Raw genomic sequence first — 21,605 nt, 5'->3', positions numbered from 1 at the left:
AATAAAACAAATGCAGTACACTACTATTTTTTACACAAAAGTAGAGTGATGGCAAAGGTTTTTGTGATACATAATACAAAAATACCAAAATGTAAAATGTGTTTTACCATGATGATGTTTTACTGCATTATCTTGAAGGTAATGTAAATTAGCACAATGATACTGAATTATTGGGCTCACCTGTGACAATGCCACCATTTCCCATTGTATTTTCATTTCTAGAAAGAGAGGATCTGTGGCCTATGCATCCCAGAAGCCCTGGCTTTTAAATGCAACCGTGGTTGAGAACATCATCTTTGAAATGCCTTTCAATAAACAGAGGTAATATCCTGCCTTCTATAAACTTTAACTAATTAAACTAATTTAATTTAAACTAACTATAAACTAATTTGTATTAAAGTATTTCTTGTTATTTATATACCATTTCTAAATGAAATGTAAATATTTTAGACTATTTTTTTTTTCTAAATGATTTGTAATAAATATATATTTGCAACTGAACCAGCAACATAACCTACTTTTATTGTCTTTCAACCTTTTGATGAATGGATCTTCGATTTAGGGGGGAAAAAATGGTATCATGAGGTTTCATAATGCATATTTACCTTACCTACCTTCTTTCCTGTGACTGCAGTATTTGTCTATCAGAATACAAATGAGAAGCTGTCAGGTGGGCTGAGCACGGGTTTTTATTTACTCTGCTTTTATTAGGACAAGAGCCAGTTGGTAAATAGACTCCAAACAAAACAATTTGTTCCCATACTGTTTCCACACGTTCAAGCAGATCACAAGGTGTCAGTTTGCTACAAGGGAAGTGTCTCAGTTCAGTTTAGTGATGAAAGATCTATTTTTAAAACCATTATCCTCTGTGGTGTGTGAGACAGTATGGTTTAATATATAAGTGTGTGTTGTATGGTTTAATATATGGGGGGGGGGGGGGGGGGGGGGGGGTTAAAATTCAATGCAATGCATTGTAGTAGCACTGCTGTCCTTTTTGGAGAAAAAAAAAAAGATTTTTAGAACGTAATGTTATGTAAATATTTTGGTTATGGGTTTTTAATTTAATGCAAAGACAACACCAGGATGTATAGTTGCCCCTGGAGGCATTGTTGTTGTTGTTGAAGGTTTAATGTCTCCAGTAGCTTATACATGGTCCTAATGCCCCAATGTATTGTCTCTGCAAAATAAGAACAATTTATTTTAAACCTGATTTAATTACTTTTAATCTCCCTTATTTACCACACCATTATCATTTACTAGGGTATTTATTAACCAATCTTTAGTTTTTAATCCCAAACACTTCACATTAATTACTTTGTTTACCAACCAGTTTGTTTCCATTGTCTTTTACGTTTTTTAATCTACCAATCCCTTACACACTATATTTCTTTGTGAATGTCATAACCTACTGTTTTGTATTATATTCCTCAGATATAAAGCAGTGATTGATGCATGTTCCCTACAGCCAGATATCGACATTCTTCCCCATGGAGACCAGACACAGATAGGAGAAAGGGTGAGTGATATAGTCCTTACCTTACCTACCCAAGTATTGGTTTTGTCTTTGGATCTGCAAGCTTGTGTGGCCTCATTTTGACTTAATTTTGACTGGAAAGAAAAACAATACATGATCTCAGTTTGTTTTTTTACAGACTGCAATTAATTGTTTTAATCCAATGTATACCTTTTTCAAAAGATAAAATAACAGTTTTAAAAAACAGCCTATTTCAACAACATTGTGTTAAAAGTGCATTAAAACATGTATTACCAGTCACTTGAGTTTACCATCCATGAAGTAATAAGAGGGTAAAAAATATAATAAATAAAATATGGTAAAATATAGAAACAAATCAGTATTTTGATGCACATTCTGTAAGATACAGAAAGATAACTACATCCTCAGAAAAAAAAGAGGTTTGATTAAAACATTCATAAGCATATATTTAATTAAACAGTAATGGCATGATAGTGCATGACTTCAAGTCTGTATAATTTGTTTTTAATGGTAGGTATTGTTTCTGTTCAGAGCATTGTTCAGATATTGATGCAGTTTTGTTTTCCTGGAGGTTTGGCTAGGTTTGTAGTTTAAGATATGTCAAGTCTCCTTTGTGCTAATAGAGTGATGAACATACAAATTAAATGCATGTTTTGCAGAAGGTGGATGAACAAAATTGTATTTGATGTTATGCATCTAATTGCTGACTAATTTATTAAATATTTTGTATCCGTTAATAACTCCAAAAGAGCCTGGGGAATAAAACAATGAAATACCATTTTTGGTGTGTTGACGGTTCTTAGGATGATTTCAAATGGTATATTGCTATTAGTGACCTATTTCTGTAATACAAAATATTACCAGTAAAATTGTATTTGTGTAATATATTAATGCTCTTCTTACCACTACTTCTTGCTCTCTGTTTTTTTTTTTAATTTATATTTATATATACATACTATTTTCCTCAGACTCAGGCTTGCCTGGACATGTTGAGGTCACCACTAACTATTCTGGGAAACACCAGTAAAACCAGTATCAGTAGAACTGTCCTCAATATCTACCCTTAAAAGACAGATTACATTAGAGAACACAGCTGAATAACTCTTTTGAATGTCATTAGCTTCTATGCTATAATTAATTGCCAGTCAGTTAAATTATGTGTTTGTAAAATACATGCTTTATTTAACAATAATGCCATTCCTTTGATTCACTGATGCAATGAATGTGTTTTGCCTTAGGGGATTAATCTGTCAGGAGGGCAACGCCAACGCATCAGTGTAGCGAGGGCCCTCTACCAACAGACCAACATGGTGTTTCTGGTGAGTAGACTGCTTTAATTCATTATAGAGGAGTCTTCAGTATTGTGCATTTTTCAATGCAATCTCGCTCTCGGCTCTATGAGCCGAGATCAGCAGGTTAAAGGATCTTGAAATTGCACTGGCAGGTCGCAGGACTGCCTTGTTATTAAGAATCGTCCACTTTTGAGCTCAGGGTAATCACTTTAATTGATTTTGAAACTTACAATCGATCTGCATTCTTAGAATTGAGTGTATTCTGTCTGCTGCTGCCATAATTCCACTGTCTATTGAAAAGTAATAACACAGACTGAGAGGCAGCCACAAGTGACGAGAATCCAAACTAAATAACTGAAACGTTAAAAAGAAACTGTTTTAGTTTCAGTCAAATTCATCAATTTGGATTGTCAAATATGCCATTGAAATAAAACAAGTTTGGACAAATATTGCATTCAAGGGAGTTCCAGTTTTCTAAGAATAAACATTAAAGGCAATCCATATGCTTTGAAGTATAGCTGTTTCCAAGTACAGACCTCTAATAGTAATATATAAATGCCAAAATAGCAGCTGTGTTATCTGACAGCATCATTGACAAGACACCACTCATCATGGCGAGCTCCCTGGGTATTTTTCTTTCATCCTTATTTTTAGCTCTTAATAGGAAATACATTACGGGCCAGTCATGCTCCTTATCTTGCGTTGTACTCCTGTCCTGAAGAATTAAACCCAATAGCACAGATGTACTTGATACATAAAAAAAACCTTATTCTAGGAGGGATACATTTTACACATGAATGACGACCTGGTCTGGAATTAGACATTGAGCAATTCTGTGCTTTTTTACTTGTTGTGGGTGTACTGTGTAAATTCTCTCTGTACTTGCTAGAATTGAGTATTAACAACTGTAGAGAGAGACTGACAGAGCTCTCTAAGAGATTAAAATCCCAGCATTCCAAGCCTTTGATATTGTGATCCATACTGTGTCTCAATCCAGTGTGTGGCTCCCTACAGAAACAATTGGCTATTACCCAGGCAGGTGAAACCACAGGATTCTATTGATTTGACCCTTACCACCTTGTGCTGCTTCTATGACACAACATTGCTGATCAGGAGTAAGCACTCTGTTGGCCCAAATGAAATTCATAATTATAAATAGCATTTAAACCATTGCTTAAAAGTATTACTCCCTCTGGCTACATTGAAATGGACCTGCACAGGTTTACTGCACAACGTGACATGCAGAGAGCTTGATTTATGTTGAACAGACAGTATCATGTATACAGAGCCTGCCTATACGACGTGTGGTGTGCCAAGCTGGTAGAAAGCTCTTCATAGCACGTCTAAACCTGAATGATGGATACTAATGGATTGCACCCGGGGGCACGCTTAATCCCCTCCCCACCTAAAGGAAGATCATTTTGTATAATTCAAAAGTAATTTCTCTCTTTGTATAGGATGATCCTTTCTCGGCTCTCGACATCCACCTCAGTGATCACCTCATGCAAGATGGGATCCTGAAGATGCTGAGGGAAGACAAGAGGACAGTAGTACTGGTCACCCACAAGCTCCAGTATCTTCCACATGCAGACTGGGTAAGGAGCTCTACCTCATTTCTCTGCAGTGCAGAGGCTGCTAACAAAGATAGCTGTTCAACTCATTATAAATAGAAACTGTTAATTAAACTGTAAATTAAATATCCAGGTGCAACAGTGAACCAAACGAAATGGTGCAAAGCATGGCAGTATTATCCAACTGGTGGGTAAAGGCTATAATATTGCCACTGGACTCTGCATATGCAGGCTCTAAAAGAACTCTAGACCCAGTAAAAGACATACTCCCTTGTCATATTAATATTACTATTAGAATTACACTTGTCGATTGTCAGTAATAATATTAGTATTATTTGTATTAGTTGTAGTAGTATTTTATGTGTTTTATATGTATTTCTACAACTTAAGAGGTGCAATTGTCAAAATATACAGTTTTTTACTGTGTTTTATTCTTAAATAATAATGTAATAATGATGTGTTTTGTGTTTAGCATAATAATGCCTAGTCCCTTTTTCTATTGAAGAGATAATATCATTTATTTTACAAACGGTTATCTGTAGATCATTGCTATGAAGGATGGTACCATTCAGAGAGAGGGAACACTGAAGGACATTCAGAACTCTGAGCCAGAGCTGTTTGAGCACTGGAAGACCCTGATGAACAGACAAGACCAGGAGCTGGAAAAGGTGATCTGCTGAAACTGTGCAATGTGCTCTGTACCAGCACTGTAATAAACACCCTCTCTTTACTGTGCAAACAGAATCGTTTCAGTTAAAGTGCCATTTTAAACCAATGTGTCTATTTTATTAAATGATCTGGTCCAACAGTTAATGTTAATCTATTTATTTATTGATCTATTTATTTATCATTTTAGTTCAGTTTTTACATGATTATTGAAGTTTACACATGCTTTTGAATCTTCTTTCAGGAGACTATAGCTGAAAGCAAAACTGTCCTGGAGCGGAAAAACCTGCGCAGAGCCATGTACTCTAGAGAGGCGCTGATGAAAACTGAGGAGGAGGATGAAGGTAAGATTATGCAAATTCGTTTTTAGTTTAGGTTTTTAGTCAGGTTTATACTTTCTTACTGCTCTTATTATTATTATTATTATTATTAATATTATTTATTTATTTATTTCTTACTTAGCAGATGCCCTTATCCAGGGCAACTTACAGCTGTTACAGAATATCACAGTACAAAGCATTGTATTTGTACATGTGTTGTTGTGTTATCATTAAAATAACGACTATCAGATTCATATTGTATATTAACAGATTTTGTTTGACAAGTTATTCATTAATGACAGTTGGTTTAATAAGGGGTCCTGAAAATTCTTTTGAAATCCAGATGTAGCCTGCAACTTGAAATGCTTGTATATAATCTAATGAACAGCAGCCCCTCTTCAAATCAGTTATCATAATTAATAATAGTTCTTGGTGTATGAAATAAAATGACTCGGCTTTAATAATGTAAAGTACAGTAATCCAGAATGATGATGATTTTTTTTCAAGTTTTTCATGCTTGTTTTTACCACTTTTGCTATTTGTGTTTTTCACGTAATTTATTTTTCAGTTAATTTTGGTTTAATCGGATATCATTTACTTGTCATTAATTGTGAGAGTGTCTTTTGATTTGCTTTTCTTTTTCTCTATTATATTCTTGGTGAAAACAAAGTTACTTTTTCCTTCTGCACCGTCACTGTCACTTCAAACATTCAACCATTGCACATCTGTGCAGTTCTGACACTGTGGTTCAGGAAATAGATTCATAGAGTCTCAGAGGTGTATGCTACTCCAACATAACGCAATGAGGAAATTAGAGCTTACTAGCCAAATCTCATACTGTGACACATTAATTCCTTTCTTTGGGGGAATATACGAATATCCATAACTTAACTAGAAATTTAGTTAATCGCTTCTATTTTTGTGAAGTTTTTGCTTTCAGTGAAATTTTACACGACTTCTCAGTCAGTCTCAGTTATTGTGTGATTTTTAAATGAAGAAAAGAACCCTTATACATGCTTATTAGGTATTGAATATTGACAGACTTATCATTTTTATTATTGAGAAGATAAAACAACGAAAACCTTTATTATTGAAAATAAATGTTAGTTTAAATGCAATATCAAATCCATTTGCTTAATGCATAATGAGCCTGTGTTTAATCTACTTGTACAACAACAGATTTAATACTTCATACTGACAGAACAGCGATACAGTACAAAGTCACAATAAACATGTGGACATTATACAGATGGTTATATTATACAGATAAGCACTATGCTTTCCAATTGCAGCAGATACTTATCATTTCAGATTTAAAAAAAGGTAAAGGGTACCTTCAGTGCTTTGAATGTTTAATCTCCTAAACCTTAAAAGATGTATACACCTATTGTCATGGCAACAATAAAGCACAGCTTGTCAATGTAAAAATACATAAATCAAGTAGCCCCTAAACTAAAGAAAATTGAACTTTATGAATAAAAAAAAAACACTTTTTATTCTAATGTGAAATTAATTTGGTGCCTTCAGCAATAAAATACTAATTAGGAAACTGTTTAATCTTTTTCAATTTTACTGTTCTGTCCACAGATTTACTTTTTGTGAATCTAGCAAATCTAGAAGCCTGCTCAGTGCTACTTACAAAGTCTTTGTAAGCAGTTCTGTAAACCCAAGCTATGCAATAACACAGTTGCCCTTCTCGTATATGGTTCTGCTGCAGAGGAGTCGATTGAGAGCGACGATGAAGACAACATGTCGTCTGTCCTGCGGCAGAGGGCCAAGATCCCCTGGCGGGCCTGCGGGACATACCTGAGCTCGGCCGGCATCCTCCTGCTCCCACTCCTGCTGCTCTCCCAGCTTTTCAAACACTCCCTCATGCTGGCCATCGACTACTGGCTCGCCAAGTGGACATCAGACGCCATTTCAGCCAAAATCAATTCCGACAAGAACTGCACTGTCAGCCAGGTACTTAGGAGAGGGTTGCCAAGATAGGAATGATAACGATTTAAGGATGGACAGCATTGTTCTATATTATTACAAGAATACAGTATTCATTTATCAGTATTGTGAGAGAATAAATTTGCTGCCAGCAATAGATTTCATAGTGGAATAGCATGTTTATTCTTGTTATTCAGAAAGGAGCATGTGCAGATAGATACTACTGTTAAATCAGATGGGTTCATTGGGTTCCTAAGTAGGTAAAGGGCATGCACTATTAAAATACTCAAACTTGTAATATATACCAGCAGCTCTACATGCAAGCCTGGTATTTTTAGGCATTTGATTAAACTTGTGCTTCTAAATACATTATTTTGTCGGTTGCTCTGATGTGGACTGGGACCAAGGCTTTCCAATCTAAAGGTCTTCCAGGTGAAATGTACTGTATGGTTAAGATCATATCCAAACTTGCTGGAAAGGTCTGTCTCCACCTTCTGGGCAAAGTGATCAATAAAGTCTTTTTCTGTAAACAGTTTTTTCTCCATGTATTAGTTTTGTCTTCTGGCATGTACACTATATGTGAATGTCAGTCTAGGTGTAAATTCAGGCTAGCTTATTCACTTCACACACCCATAATATAATGTACCCCTCATCGGCAATGGATGATCCTTTATCCGAGAACAGATAAATATAATGCTGATGGACTGGCAAAGATAATCAGCATATCCTTTCCGGAAAGCCTAGAAACTGCAAGTAAATTCCTACTTCCCTTTTATTGGTTTCCTCCTAATTAAAATGTAAAGAAACCAAGATATCTGATTTTCATAAGTCTGGCTTTTTTTGGCAATATTCGGAACAACTGAAAAGTACAGAAGTACTTAGTAAACATTACAGCATATATCATAGCATGACATTCGTCAAATTTTTTTTTAACATGATAAATAACAATATGAAGGTGCCTTGAGAAATGTGTTGCAGGAGTAGTACCTATCAATCTTAATAAAAAAATTAGGACTATTTTTCAGCAACACATAAGATATGTCCTACTGTATGATACATGACATAACCCCTGCTGATACAGAGTAGAGGAAAGGTCATATCCTCTTGTGACAGCCTCATGTAAATCCACAGGGGGTTGTCTCATTGATAGCAAATTATCACTGTAGTATTGCTGCCTACTGTTTCTGTAGCACTGCTGGTAAGAAAACAGCTGTGGTCCAATAGGTTCTTTAAATATTCCCTGGAGCAGAAATATGTTCTGCGCGATTGCAGGAAAATGAAAATGTTTAGGTTTAAAGGTGTATCTAACTCAAGTAACCCAAGCAAATGCAAGTTCCTTTAAAAACTGTTTTTTGGTACACTATCTTTTATGTTGCAGGAATGTAGATTCAGCCATTCGTCGTACTCCATGGTGTTCAGCATTCTGTGCTGCCTGGGGATCATACTGTGTCTAATTACCTCTGTGGCTGTGGAGTGGACTGGTCTGAAGGTAGCAAAGGAACTGCACCACAGTTTGCTGAACAAGATCATATTGGCACCAATGAGGTAATGCATGATGTCACAGTGCTTGTCAGGACTGGACATATTAAAAAAAAAAAATCTTCTACCTGTTATAGATAAATCAGCTCCTATTTCATAATTATGTGTTCATCAACTTTTTCATGTCTTTATGGCATGCATATATATGTATATATATATATATATATATATATATATATATATATATATATATATATATATATATATATATATGCACTGGCAATATATTTTCTTTTGCACAGACTATTTGAGACAACCCCACTTGGAAGTATTCTGAACAGATTCTCAGCTGATACGAACACCATAGACCAGGTAAGGGCACTATTTTCAACCCTTTTTTTTTTACCATTCTTGTGAATCAGCATTGGCAGGTTGTGACTTTAGCTTGTTTAACTATGGTAAAGATAGCTCAGATCATATTATGTTCTGCTTATTGTCTTTGTGTTTAAGGCCTGGGATGAAGAAGGTGCATGAGACAGATCTACGGCTTGCCTCACTATTTAATCTATTTCAGATAGCGGTTCCTGACAGTCGCTGGTATCAGGAAAATTAACTCAATTAGCTGTTTCTGTTTTCCTATTGGGATTTATATAAGGAATAGGCCACGCTCTTAAGAGATTTGTTAGTGTAGTTGCTACTAATACACTCTAATAGGACATATCTTCTAATAACTCTCCAGAATCATGGTGTATGTCTTTCAGCACATCCCTGCCACTCTGGAGTGCCTCAGTCGCTCCACCCTCCTGTGTGCGTCTGCACTGGCTGTCATCTCGTACGTGACGCCAGTGTTCCTCGTAGTGCTCGTCCCACTGGCTGTGGCCTGTTACTTCATCCAGAAGTACTTCAGAGTGGCGTCCAGGTAGCTGCAATGACATCATGTGTTTGTGAACTATAATACTATCTAACTTTAAACAAGTAGTACTGTATAAAGCACGATTTAACATTCGGTCATTGTCATTCTCATCAAGGATGTTAAAGCAAATTGTGTCCCGGTTACAGACACCAAAGTATAATGTATACAATCTTTTTTCCATTATTATTATTATTATTATTATTATTATTATTATTATTATTATTATTATTATTATTATTATTATTTTCTGTGCCGTTTTATTAGAATTGAAACTTGTAACTAAATCTAAATGGATAAAGTAGGTGAGATTATAATATGTAAATGCATTGATTCCTTTATGTTTCTTTAGTTGCTTTGTGTTCAGCAATGCGTATCACTTTTTCACAAATATACCCACAAACCTTTGCCAGTGTTTGTTGCATCATAGCTTCTGTATTCTAATCTTCACTATAGGGATCTTCAACAGTTAGATGACAGCACCCAGCTGCCCTTACTTTCTCACTTCTCTGAGACGGTGGAGGGACTGACCACTATTCGGGCGTTCAGGTAATTTGTACAGTGTATAAATTAGAAGGAAATAAAACATGTTGAGAATGTGCTACAAATTTCATACAGTACCATTTCAGGTTTTGTATTCATGATGCTAGTAGATCTAGTAGATTTTCTTTTTACTGAATAAAGTTCAAAGATAGATCATCTACCTAATTATTAATTATGTCTTGTAGGTACGAAGCAAAGTTTAAACAAAAGCTGCTGGAGTACACAGATGCCAACAACATTGCCTCTCTGTTTCTTACAGCAGCAAACCGCTGGCTCGAAGTTCGCATGGTAACTAGATTTCATTTCATTGACCATTTCATTGGTCAGATAATAAGTGCATGCAGTAAATAATTATTCAAACATATAAATAAAGCACGTACATCAACCTCTTGGCTTTACAGCAATAGACTTCTATCCTTCTTTAATAGCAACTTTAAATATTAACCAAAGCTCACATGCATAGAGGGAATGAGTCATTTCCCATTAAGCTGTCCCTTAATTTGTTGCATTGCACCTGCAGGGAAAAAATATCCTTTTAAGAAAGTATACTTTTTAAAAAAAGCAGCTTCTCCAGTTCCTTTTTTTACACCGTCAATGCAGCTATTATTCTCTTGCACGCATGTACAGTCATTTGGATTGCTTGTGTATCCTCAGGAGTATATAGGTGCCTGTGTGGTTCTCATAGCAGCTGTGGCATCCATCAGCAACTCTCTCTACAACCAGCTGTCCTCAGGCCTTGTGGGTCTAGGCCTTACATATGCACTCATGGTAAGTGGCAGTTTAAGTTATGCATGGTGATGTCATTCTGTTGAGTAAGTGGATTCTATGAAGCAGCTGGTCAGTAGGTATCTAAGGGCAAATTGCCAGTTGTTATAGGGTACTGTATATAAATACCACCATAATTACATTACTTCAAAGAAACATATGTATGTAGTAAGATCTAAAGCTAGTTCAAACTACAAAAAAACAATGTTAAGCAGATGAACATTATAACAAAATGTCTTTGATGTCTTCATTCTACTTATCTGAAGTTGTATCAGATAGAAAGGCTAGTCATTTTATGTCACTTCATCATGCAAAACTAGGGGGACCTATCATCTAACATCTATATATGGTTTGTTCATGTGGCAAACTATTTCTATCCAGGCTGTAAGGTCACTCTTTAGTTGAAGCATCTATTTATAAAACATTATAAATGGGTTTTTAAAGATTTTGACGATAATAGTTAACTACAGTAACATGTCATATTGTAAAGTAATCATGGTGTCTCTTTAAAACGGCCTCGTTACCTGTTCTTATTCCATTGTATTGCAATAGAGTGCAATTGCAATTAGTTTTATTAATAATGATTTGTAACAAACTTGATAACACGTTTATTGATGCTGTATTGATTATTTATAACAAATCTTTAAATTAAAGTTTATTGGCTAAAATTGAACTATATATATATATAGATATAGATATAGATATAGATATAGACACACACACACACACACAGGGGTTGATTAAGTTCAAGTTTGGGAATTGGGTATCAACAGGGTTTTTGTCTTACAAAATGGAATTTAAGTTGAAGTGCAAATAAAAAGCAGATGTATATTTTGGAACCTGTTCTTACTAACCCGGTTTTGAAAATACCCTCCTAATAAGTTCATTAAGTTTAACTTGCATACATAAATGTTGCTTGGGTCATGCAGTGTCTCTAGCAAATAGAATTGCCATGTCATATGATATATTTGGCTGAGCGGCATTAGTTTCCTTCAATGTTTCCTTTAACAGGTATCAAATTATTTGAACTGGATGGTGCGCAATCTTGCAGATATGGAGGTACAGCTGGGAGCCGTAAAAAGAATTAATGGTCTCCTGAAGATAGAACCTGAAAATTATGAAGGCCTTCTTTGTGAGTATCTTCCCAAGCTGACACTATTACCCTCTATAAATAACTAATGAGCCGCAATGAAGCTCTCATTAATAAATAACTAATGACGTTTTGTTTTTGTTCTTGATGCAGCCCCATCACAGATTCCAACCAACTGGCCCCATCAAGGAGAAATTCAAATTCAGAACCTGAGTGTCCGCTACGACAGCACTCTCAAACCAGTCCTAAAACATGTGCATGCGCACATCAGCCCAAGGCAAAAGGTATGCTCTGACTGTAGAGTCTTACCATGGTGGATGTTCACAGTCATTTACATTTCACACTTTTCCCATGATAACCCCAAATCATAACCAGGAAAAAAAAAAAAAAAAAAATCTAAAATGAAAAACACACTAACTGCAATTGTAAAATGAACTTCATGCTGTTCGTTTTCCTTGTTTTGCAGTAAATAGTGCTTAGAGTATTTAGTGCTTTATCACGGTTATTCGTGTTTTGTTGCTTATCTGAGATTTACAACGCTTGTATGGGCTTCATGCTTTCTCTACGCTTTTGCAATATCAAACCTCCTTTTTTCAAAACACTGGTATTTATTTTAATACCTTGGTATTATTGCAAAAGAAGCCAATGCTTGTTTTGCTTGGCAGGTTGGAATATGTGGGCGAACAGGAAGTGGGAAGTCCTCCTTTTCATTAGCCTTTTTCAGGATGGTTGACACGTTTGAAGGTAAATGTTACACAATGAGCTGTGTGATATATTTGTACACACTGTTGGATATTCTGGCTATGATTCATCTTGCATCATGAGGGTTTACTGGCAATGTACAATCTGAACACTAATCCAAAGAGCTGAAAACACAAACGTATTCATTATGGTGATGTCAGTAAATTTGTCCCTTCCTTTAGGTTTTTACTATTCAATTTAACAACTGTGGCACCTTAATTAATTATCTGTTAATGAAGCTTGAAATGTATACCTGTGCTTGCATGGGCTTTGAGCAAGTATTGATTCATACAGTTTATCAGAATAATTTAGATTGAGATAGAAAACTCTAAAATGGGTCTCACTTACAGACATGTGATGTTGGATTTCTTTCATCATTTAACATGTGCATGGTGGCTCATGAAAGGCAGGGGTAACGAATAGAAATGTGTTATGTCAAGCTCACGAGATAATGATCTTGGCATAAAACACTGATCTCGACAAAACACATTTTTTTAAATGTCCTCAGTGACCCACCGTAGGTATTAATGCTGAAAACAAATATTGCAATTACATAAAATACAATGAAGAAACATCCATCTTACAATGAAAGGCTGTTTTATCTGTGCCTGGGGTGTCATGCACAGTAAATATCAACATTTTGTTTTAAAGGAAAAGCTGTTTTAATAAAATTGAATGTCTCTGAACTCAGATATTGTTGATATTTTTTCTGTCTGCAAAGTCTATATGACTTCAGGATTCTTCATGTTCATTAAAATACTTTTCTTCAGTACAGCAGTATGCTGTTATAAACAGATGTTATGAAGCAATAAGAAGCCTTTTTCTTTGTCTTTTGAAAACATTTTAAACATTTGTAGAAGAATTCCAATTCGTTATTTTTTATTTCTTGATGAACAGACATTGTTTTTGGTGTTGATTGTTTGGTGTGCTTTGTTTTAACAGGACGGATTATCATTGATGGGATAGACATTGCCAAACTGCCTTTACAAACACTTAGATCCAGGTTTTCAATTATTCTCCAGGATCCCATCTTGTTCAGTGGCACAATTCGGTTGGTATTTCCTTTTAAATTCTTAAGGGTGGGCGTTCTTTTTTTGCCTGCCTTTCTTCCTTCTCATTCTGTGTCTAAAGCATTATTAGGCATCATTTCTCAGGAATGGTCTCTGTAATTTGATTGGATTTTTTTTCAGAGGCAGAGGACTTGTTTCTTTAGACACCTACTAATTTTTGAGTGGAACACTTACAGTAGGGTGGTAAAGTTACACAGCTTATCATTTTCAGTATTACGGATCACGTGCAGGTATATTTTTTGTATTAATCAAGAAATTATTCTGATCCCCTGTTCTCAGAATCCCTAAGAAGGTAACATACTGTACAACAAGCATATTTTGTCCATATAACATTGTAAGGGGTGTTTGAGTTTCATCGAGCTATACTCTGTGATGCATCTTCATTTCCAGTAAAGATTTCAAGTTTATTTCCCCAGTTTACCCATTAGCTTTGATGTCCAAAATAAGCTTCCTGGAGGAGGCTTAATGCTTATCAACAGAGATTCAACTTAGTAATAAGAATTGCCCTAGGGGACTCAAATTAGTGTCTCATTCCCACAGCTTGCCTGTAGTTCAGCCAGTTGTACATTACCATTGATACTCTGCATTCTTTTCAGCACGTACAGTATCTGCTGAACAAAAACAATGGGTTCCAGAGACATGATCAAGTCAACTGCTGAACAAATAACATTTCTTAACCATTACGTGTATCTTGGCTGACAGTGCAATGCTTTTTAACGCATTTGGCACGTTTCTTCTAGCTTTAATTTGGACCCAGAAGGAAAATGCACAGACAGCATGCTATGGGAAGCCCTGGAAATAGCACAGCTGAAGCCTGTGGTGAAAGCACTTCAAGGAGGATTAGGTAAGCAATATTACACTTACAATAAGCACCTCATTCCATCTGCTCCAAACAACACAAGCCAGCTCACTAGGAAGACCTCTCAGTCCGAGGAGCCCCCTCTATGGTGTCCATCTCTCTATATAGGATGTTTAACTAAGGGATTCTTAATCAATAAACTATGGACTTTCAACTCATATTCAATTACACACCTGTTTTATATGCTAATAACTGTGAGCCGTATGATTTTATATGGTTAAGGTTTTTTTAAAAGACTCTTCAATGTTGATTTTTCTGAAGTGAGGTTAGGGAGCTTCAGGAAGTGAACGGTGCACAGCGCAACACTAAAGTTCTTCCCCACCTCAATTCCCCACAGTCTTGAGTATGTTTGCTAATAATAGCTAATAATGATTTAAGCATTAACAGCAATAAAGGATGATGGAAAACACATAAAATAGAAAATTAAACAGGTGAGAACATATATGTTAGTAAAATATAGAGCAGACAAGAAGAGAGCGTGAATGAAAAAAACCAACAGTTGTGTAGTAATTCAAAAATACCCTGGAGGTAAACCATTCATTCACTTTTTTTTTTTAAATCAATATCAATATACATTCTTCCATTTGTATTCATTTCCTGAGGGCATTCCTTCATAGTGTTCACAGCCTCGATCAGTACTCACAAAACACTTCCTCTTGCTTCAGCTATTGTGACAATAAGAATTATCGTATTATGTTTCAGATGCAATGGTCACAGAAGGAGGGGAAAACTTCAGCCTCGGGCAACGCCAGCTGTTCTGCTTGGCTAGAGCATTTGTGCGGAAGAGCAGCATTCTGATCATGGATGAAGCCACTGCTTCTATAGACATGGCCACGGTTAGTTCAGGGGAGACATTTGAGCTTTATTGGGCTCAAATGTGCTTTATGTGCTCATAATTACAGGACTGTCTGCTCAAAAGGCAGTTCAGCACAGTAGCAGGCTTTGAGTTACCACTGATGTCAGAACCAGGAATCTAACACTTAGCTAGCATGAAAAGTGAATGCGTGCATTTGATCAGTACATAGAACAACTGCATTAAAGAGGGAGACAAGACAAGATTCTGAATGCATAAAAAAAGATCTAAAGGGACTGCTGGTTGCAAAATCATGTCGCACAGTGTGATAAGTGTTTTTTTTTTTTTATTGGCTAACAAATGTAATCTAGTTGTACTTATAAATTTAAGAGTGACTGCTACTATTGAATTGTCTGTTCTTAAGCTGTTTTAACTTAAACGGATTTAAGCAAGTATTAAAACTTTTTTAATATTAGTCAAATCAAAGAAAGCTGTCACATTGCATTATTAGAAATCCCCTATGAATTATTGAAGCAGCTTTATAGCCACATGCAACCATTTCTTAATTGTGCCCATATTGTTAGTAAACCATACCAAAGTGACACAGGTTATTTATACCACAAGTGTGGGTATATCTAGTGTGGGATACATTTTTGTTATGTGGAATAACATAAGTGGAATAACATGCCTACCGGGAATAGTTTAGAGTGTGTCTTTGCACTGCTGAAATCCAGAACGGAGCTGCACTTTGGTAATTCAAATGTCTGAAATAATTTCACATTTCTGTTCTTGTTTTGCACTCAGATTTCCTTGAACAAGTTTAGCCAAGAAATGCCTGGTATCGATCTGCCTGCGTCTGACTTGCCCAAACAGCCTGGAAAAACTTTTATAACTTGTTTTACTTCTTCTAGGAAAACATTTTACAGAAAGTTGTGATGACCGCCTTTTCTGATCGGACTGTGGTTACCATAGCAGTAAGTGCTACTAAAGCTAGAAATTCCCAAGAAGTACTATGCTAGTGTATATTATACCAGTACTAGCGTTGCTAGATGTGGGGTGCTGTATACATGATCCCATACTCACCATTCTCTATAGCTCCCCTTGTCCTTAGTCTGAAGCGATCTATAAGAAATGCAAACTGGTATTAAATTTTTTTATTAAAGTTGTTATGTATGCCTACCGTACCAGGTCATTGATGAAGACACTGCGCAAAACATTTGTCTCCTTATTTCTTGTAGTTTTACCTCTTATATTTATGGGTATTAAAATGGAGCTGTTTGATGCAATGATGTTGTCTTGCGTTTTCCAGCACCGTGTGCACACCATACTGAACGCGGACCTGGTCATTGTAATGAAGCGAGGGATCATTTTGGAGTACGACAGGCCTGAGGTTCTGTTGGAACGGGAAGACAGTGTCTTTGCCTCTTTTGTACAAGCAGACAAATAAACATTGCAAAGCTCTGAAGTGCAATTGTACTATTAATTCAGTTTTTTAATCATGTAAAATATGTGTAAAAAAAATGATTCTTTTAATAATAAAAGCAATTATGATAATCAGTGTTTCTTTCATGTTCATCTGGGATATTTGTTGTGTACTTTTTTCAGTGTGTGAAACTAATGTAACGTTTCCCTGTGACCTTCAAACTGTGTGAAGCCGACCTGCTCTAAATTAGAATTGAGAGCAGGCGGGGCCAGAAGAGTTTAGAGGTTCTTGTACATTTTTACTGGAATGAGGAACATCACCAAGCAAAAATGATGTTATTAGCAACATTGAAAACCAGGTAGCCACAGCTGTTAAGAAGAAACATTTTAAATACTGGTAACAGCTTATCACTCGGAATGATGGCAAACATTAATTTTGATGTCTAAAGCCCAATAAACACCAGGTTTGCATTTTAAGATTTGAAGTGACTTGAATAGAAGAGTGGGAGAAAACAAAGCTGTGCTGATCATCATAGTGAGTGAAGAAGGGCAAATGAAAGCTAGAAACACACTGGACAAGTGACACTTGACATGGTCCCATTCATTTATTTAATTGTTGTTGGGTTTTTTATGTGTTATTTGCACAGGTGTCTTTGTCCATCCATCAACAGTCCAAAGCACCCTTGACCATTGTTCCATTCTGTGGTCTGTGCATATTTTAGCCTTTTAGTATTGTCCCCCTTTCTTAACAGAGATATTCTTACTGCAACACATCCTTTAAGTCCTGATTTCAAGAATGACCTTCATACTGCTGATTTGATGGACAGCGACACCTGTGCCTTCTGCCAGTTCTGTTGTCAATTCAACGCTTGTCTTCTTTCTATTCCTAGAGGATATTATCTTCAAGTATTGCTCATCCTTGTTAGACAGCTTTCTGGGTCTTCCAATCCTGAGTTTGTCAATTACAGATGATATCCAATATGAATCCAAATTAACATGTATTTATACTAAAGTAATACAAAAATGACTACAAAAGATTTAGAAGTGAGTAGTTTTTCAAGATTTACAATTATACTTACAGTATAATGCATCAGAGTAGAAGAATGCAACATGTCTAAGACTTTTGCACAGTAGTGTACTTAAATGGGAAAAACACTAAATTCAGCTGTCTAAAACAGGTTGCATATCTTAAAAATGGATTATCAGACAAGAAAAAAAGATGTTAGACAGGGAAGAATACATATGGATCACGTAAGTATAATCGTAAATCTTGAAAAACTACTCACTTCTAAATCTGTTGTAGTCATTTTTGTATTACTTTAGTATAAATACATGTTAATTTGGATTCATATGTTGTTTTTTCTGACTTTATGGGAACGAAAATACACACATTTGCCCGTTTTCCCATTGGAAATAATGATATTTTGAAATATCACTGTCCTGGTCACAAAAGCAAAGTTTGTGGGGAATAATTGCCATTTTCTATACTTTTGAGGCATAAGCAATTAGGAAATAACACTTACTACCCAGGAACAAAAAAAAATAATAATAATTGTTACACGGTGTTATTATACTTCAGTGTACACAAATCACAATCAATATGTAAGGGAAATATCGGGCTAAGTTACTTAGATCAGTCTTTAAATACAATCAAATGCTGAGTCAGCCTTCACAACATTTGAGCATTTTCCTTAAGAGATGTCAGCTGAAAGCAGTATCGAGCGCCTTCTAGTTGCTGTAAGTTCTCCTGCGAGTTATAGCATGCATTCACTTTGTGGCTACTGAATGCGTATCACACTTTCGCAATAATTGCGGGTTGCACATTTGTATTACTAATGACCACAATCGGATTCCCAGAATAATTATTTATTGATTCTATTCTTTGCCCCCCCCCCCCCCCCCCCCCCCCCAAAAAAAAGAAAGTGTTGTGGTTGTCCACGGCAAAAAGTGTGTGTTTGATTGGCATGGGCAGGTGAGACACTGAAAGACGAGAGCCATCTGCTGGGTATGTGGAAGCTTTCCAGCGGCTGATCATGCAGTGTAAACTGAACGCCTACCTTTAGAATCGGATAGCAAGTGCAGCAGTCAGCTGCTTCTGGATCACAGGCAGAGGGAGAGCCATATCATTATCCTAAGATTTTGGAAAATCGTTTTTATGAGGACAAAAATAAAATAAAAAAACAGGAGACTTTCTATTTAGTACAGGGATCCGCTGAATAGTATGGGAGCGCTATGTTGTCCAGAGAAGGGATTATTCCTGAGGATTTTGTGCCGACACGTTTAGCCGAGGAGGTTTCTCAACCGAAGTTTAGAGCCAAACACAGAAAAGCTCGATTTGTGGCTAAGAATGGGACCTGCAACGTTGCACAGACGAATATCCGAGAGCAGGGACGGTTTCTGCAGGATGTTTTCACCACTCTAGTGGATTTTAAATGGCTCTATACTCTTATAATATTTACAATGTCGTACCTTTGCAGTTGGCTGCTGTTTGGTATGATTTGGTGGCTTATAGCCTTTGCACACGGAGACCTGGACCAGAATAGCGACAGCTTTGTCCCGTGTGTGACGAGCATTCATTCTTTCTCTTCGGCCTTTCTTTTCTCTATCGAGGTGCAGGTGACCATCGGCTTTGGGGGGAGGATGATCACAGAGGAATGCCCCGCTGCCGTCCTGTGTCTCATCGTCCAAAACATCGTGGGTCTTGTCATCAACGCCATCATGTTGGGTTGCATTTTTATGAAGACAGCTCAAGCCCATCGCCGAGCTGAGACCCTTATTTTTAGCAAGCACGCTGTAATTGCGATCAGAGACAGCAAACTTTGTTTCATGCTGCGAGTGGGGGACCTGAGGAAGAGTATGATCATCAGCGCTACCATAAAGATGCAAGTAGTTAGGAAGACGACCACTTCGGAGGGGGAGGTCGTGCCACTTAACCAGATAGACATCGAGATGGAGAACCCAGTGGGCACCAACGGCATCTTTTTGGTGTCGCCCCTTATTATATCTCACGTTATTGACAAAAAGAGCCCACTGTATGAGATATCAGCCAGTGATCTGCACCATGAAGATTTGGAAGTGATTGTCATTTTGGAAGGAGTTGTGGAGACCACTGGCATCACTACTCAAGCCAGAACGTCTTACTTAGCTGAGGAGATACTCTGGGGGCAGAGGTTTGTACCTGTAATCTCTGAAGAAGAGGGTAGGTACTCGGTGGACTACTCAAAGTTTGGAAACACTGTGAAAGTAGCTACGCCCAGCTGCAGTGCTAAAAATCTTGACCAAGATGGAAGTCTCTTAAAAGTAAAACCCCAGGACTCTTTGATACAAAAGGATTTCTTGAGAAAAAGAACCAATGCCACAATCCGACTCAAACAAAGAAATGTCAACCAATAATAATACGAAATATTATATTTTAGTAGGGGTGATGTTTTGCTACGTTGTAGTCGTTCGCAAATATGAGATTTGAGGTATCATCTTATAAATCTTCTGGTATTCATTTCTGTACACACTATACATTTATTGTGAAACCATTTTTAAACATCCGTAAAAAAATACAGCAGTATACAGGTAATGTCTGTACATTTGTCAGTTACCAGTATGTTGTGTAAATGTTCAGTCATTTATTGCAAATGTAGACTGTTAGTTACAGTTACACGTTGCTGCATTTTGTTTGCAGTTTTGCATATATGTCTGTGTGTGTGTGTGTACAGTAGAAATGTAAAATGTAACTTCTGCTTTAACATATGTACAGTATTTCACCAGACGTGTTATACAGCATGCTTTACATTTTAACGTACCTGTTTCTGTACATGAACAAGGGATAAATACAGTAACCCCAGCAGTTTATCGCACTGTATTTAAAACAAGTTGGCGAGTTCTTAATAACGCTGTAGTCTATAATATGCAGTACTGGAAATAGGTATCCTGTACATCCCGCTCGCATTTTTTAGTTTATATTTAAAATATTTTACGATTTTGACTTGTGTAGGAAAAAAATTTTCATCGACACTTTTTAACGCAGCCCCAATGTCTTAAACCTTTCATAAATGTCATAATTATTTATACAATAAAAGGTGCTATACCTGCAAAAGTCAATTTAAAAGGCATGTTGTTTTGCATTAAAAAAAAGTACTACTCAGGTAAAAAAGCGATTCAACAATTATATGACAAAACGAATATACAAATGTGTTAATTATTTTTTGAATGTGTAGATTCGATTATAATCTGTTGTTTACTGTTTTATCCAATGCTAGCAAAGGCAACAGTGGTGATCTTAGCTATTGGTTAGTATAAAACCAGAAGTTCCACCTTTTGTTTTACTATATTACATTGCAATTTATGACTTTTGAAGTGTCACTTCAGACTTAATAAATAAATAAAATAAAAATTTTAAAAAATCAATGAAACAGTTTATTTTGGAAAATAAAAATTCAATTAGTAAATCAAAAATACACTTATTTAAAAGTCTATTCTGAAAGAAAAATAAGCAGTATTGGAGCCGTTCTATTTTATAGCCAAACGTTTGGCGCCCCCTGCTGAATGTATTGGTTTTTGAGTTCAGCAGTATCAGTCCTGTTCTATTCACTGGGTATGCTATTTGAATACAATCCTATATCATGCATGTCTTTGTTTGATTAAAGGAAGTTATAACTCA

General features: G+C 36.2%; 2 protein-coding genes across 5 annotated transcripts in view; both read left to right on the top strand.

Annotated features, from left to right (window-relative positions):
- Positions 1–17,083, top strand: part of LOC121294880 (ATP-binding cassette sub-family C member 8-like) — a 47,041-nt gene extending 29,958 nt beyond the window's left edge. For 3 of the 4 annotated variants that reach the window (XM_041219031.1, XM_041219029.1, XM_041219032.1), the window contains 21 exons: positions 223–321; positions 1,432–1,516; positions 2,734–2,814; positions 4,245–4,382; positions 4,901–5,026; positions 5,269–5,368; positions 7,062–7,306; positions 8,658–8,824; positions 9,061–9,130; positions 9,520–9,677; positions 10,125–10,217; positions 10,397–10,499; positions 10,866–10,979; positions 11,988–12,108; positions 12,220–12,350; positions 12,732–12,810; positions 13,750–13,858; positions 14,618–14,721; positions 15,439–15,572; positions 16,441–16,503; positions 16,839–17,083. In XM_041219031.1, the coding sequence (XP_041074965.1) occupies positions 223–321; positions 1,432–1,516; positions 2,734–2,814; positions 4,245–4,382; positions 4,901–5,026; positions 5,269–5,368; positions 7,062–7,306; positions 8,658–8,824; positions 9,061–9,130; positions 9,520–9,677; positions 10,125–10,217; positions 10,397–10,499; positions 10,866–10,979; positions 11,988–12,108; positions 12,220–12,350; positions 12,732–12,810; positions 13,750–13,858; positions 14,618–14,721; positions 15,439–15,572; positions 16,441–16,503; positions 16,839–16,976 (2,458 nt within the window). In that variant the 3' untranslated portion in view covers positions 16,977–17,083. Of the gene's footprint in view, positions 1–222; positions 322–1,431; positions 1,517–2,733; positions 2,815–4,244; positions 4,383–4,900; positions 5,027–5,268; positions 5,369–7,061; positions 7,307–8,657; positions 8,825–9,060; positions 9,131–9,519; positions 9,678–10,124; positions 10,218–10,396; positions 10,500–10,865; positions 10,980–11,987; positions 12,109–12,219; positions 12,351–12,731; positions 12,811–13,749; positions 13,859–14,617; positions 14,722–15,438; positions 15,573–16,440; positions 16,504–16,838 lie in introns of those variants that run through there. The other variant, XM_041219033.1, reaches the window with a different exon arrangement.
- Positions 17,084–19,014: 1,931 nt separating this feature from the next.
- Positions 19,015–21,605, top strand: LOC121294353 (ATP-sensitive inward rectifier potassium channel 11-like). Its single transcript, XM_041217978.1, has one exon. It carries the CDS (start codon positions 19,184–19,186, stop codon positions 20,342–20,344), a length of 1,161 nt encoding a protein of 386 aa, XP_041073912.1. The 5' UTR covers positions 19,015–19,183; the 3' UTR covers positions 20,345–21,605.

Source organism: Polyodon spathula, chromosome 19 (assembly GCF_017654505.1).
Source record: "Polyodon spathula isolate WHYD16114869_AA chromosome 19, ASM1765450v1, whole genome shotgun sequence".
Taxonomy (NCBI): domain Eukaryota; kingdom Metazoa; phylum Chordata; class Actinopteri; order Acipenseriformes; family Polyodontidae; genus Polyodon; species Polyodon spathula.
This window is presented reverse-complemented; position numbering and strand designations above follow the sequence as displayed.

Bases quoted from the DNA above. Each gene is read 5' to 3' on its own strand.
- LOC121294353 (XM_041217978.1), top strand. From the start codon at position 19,184: ATGTTGTCCAGAGAAGGGATTATTCCTGAGGATTTTGTGCCGACACGT.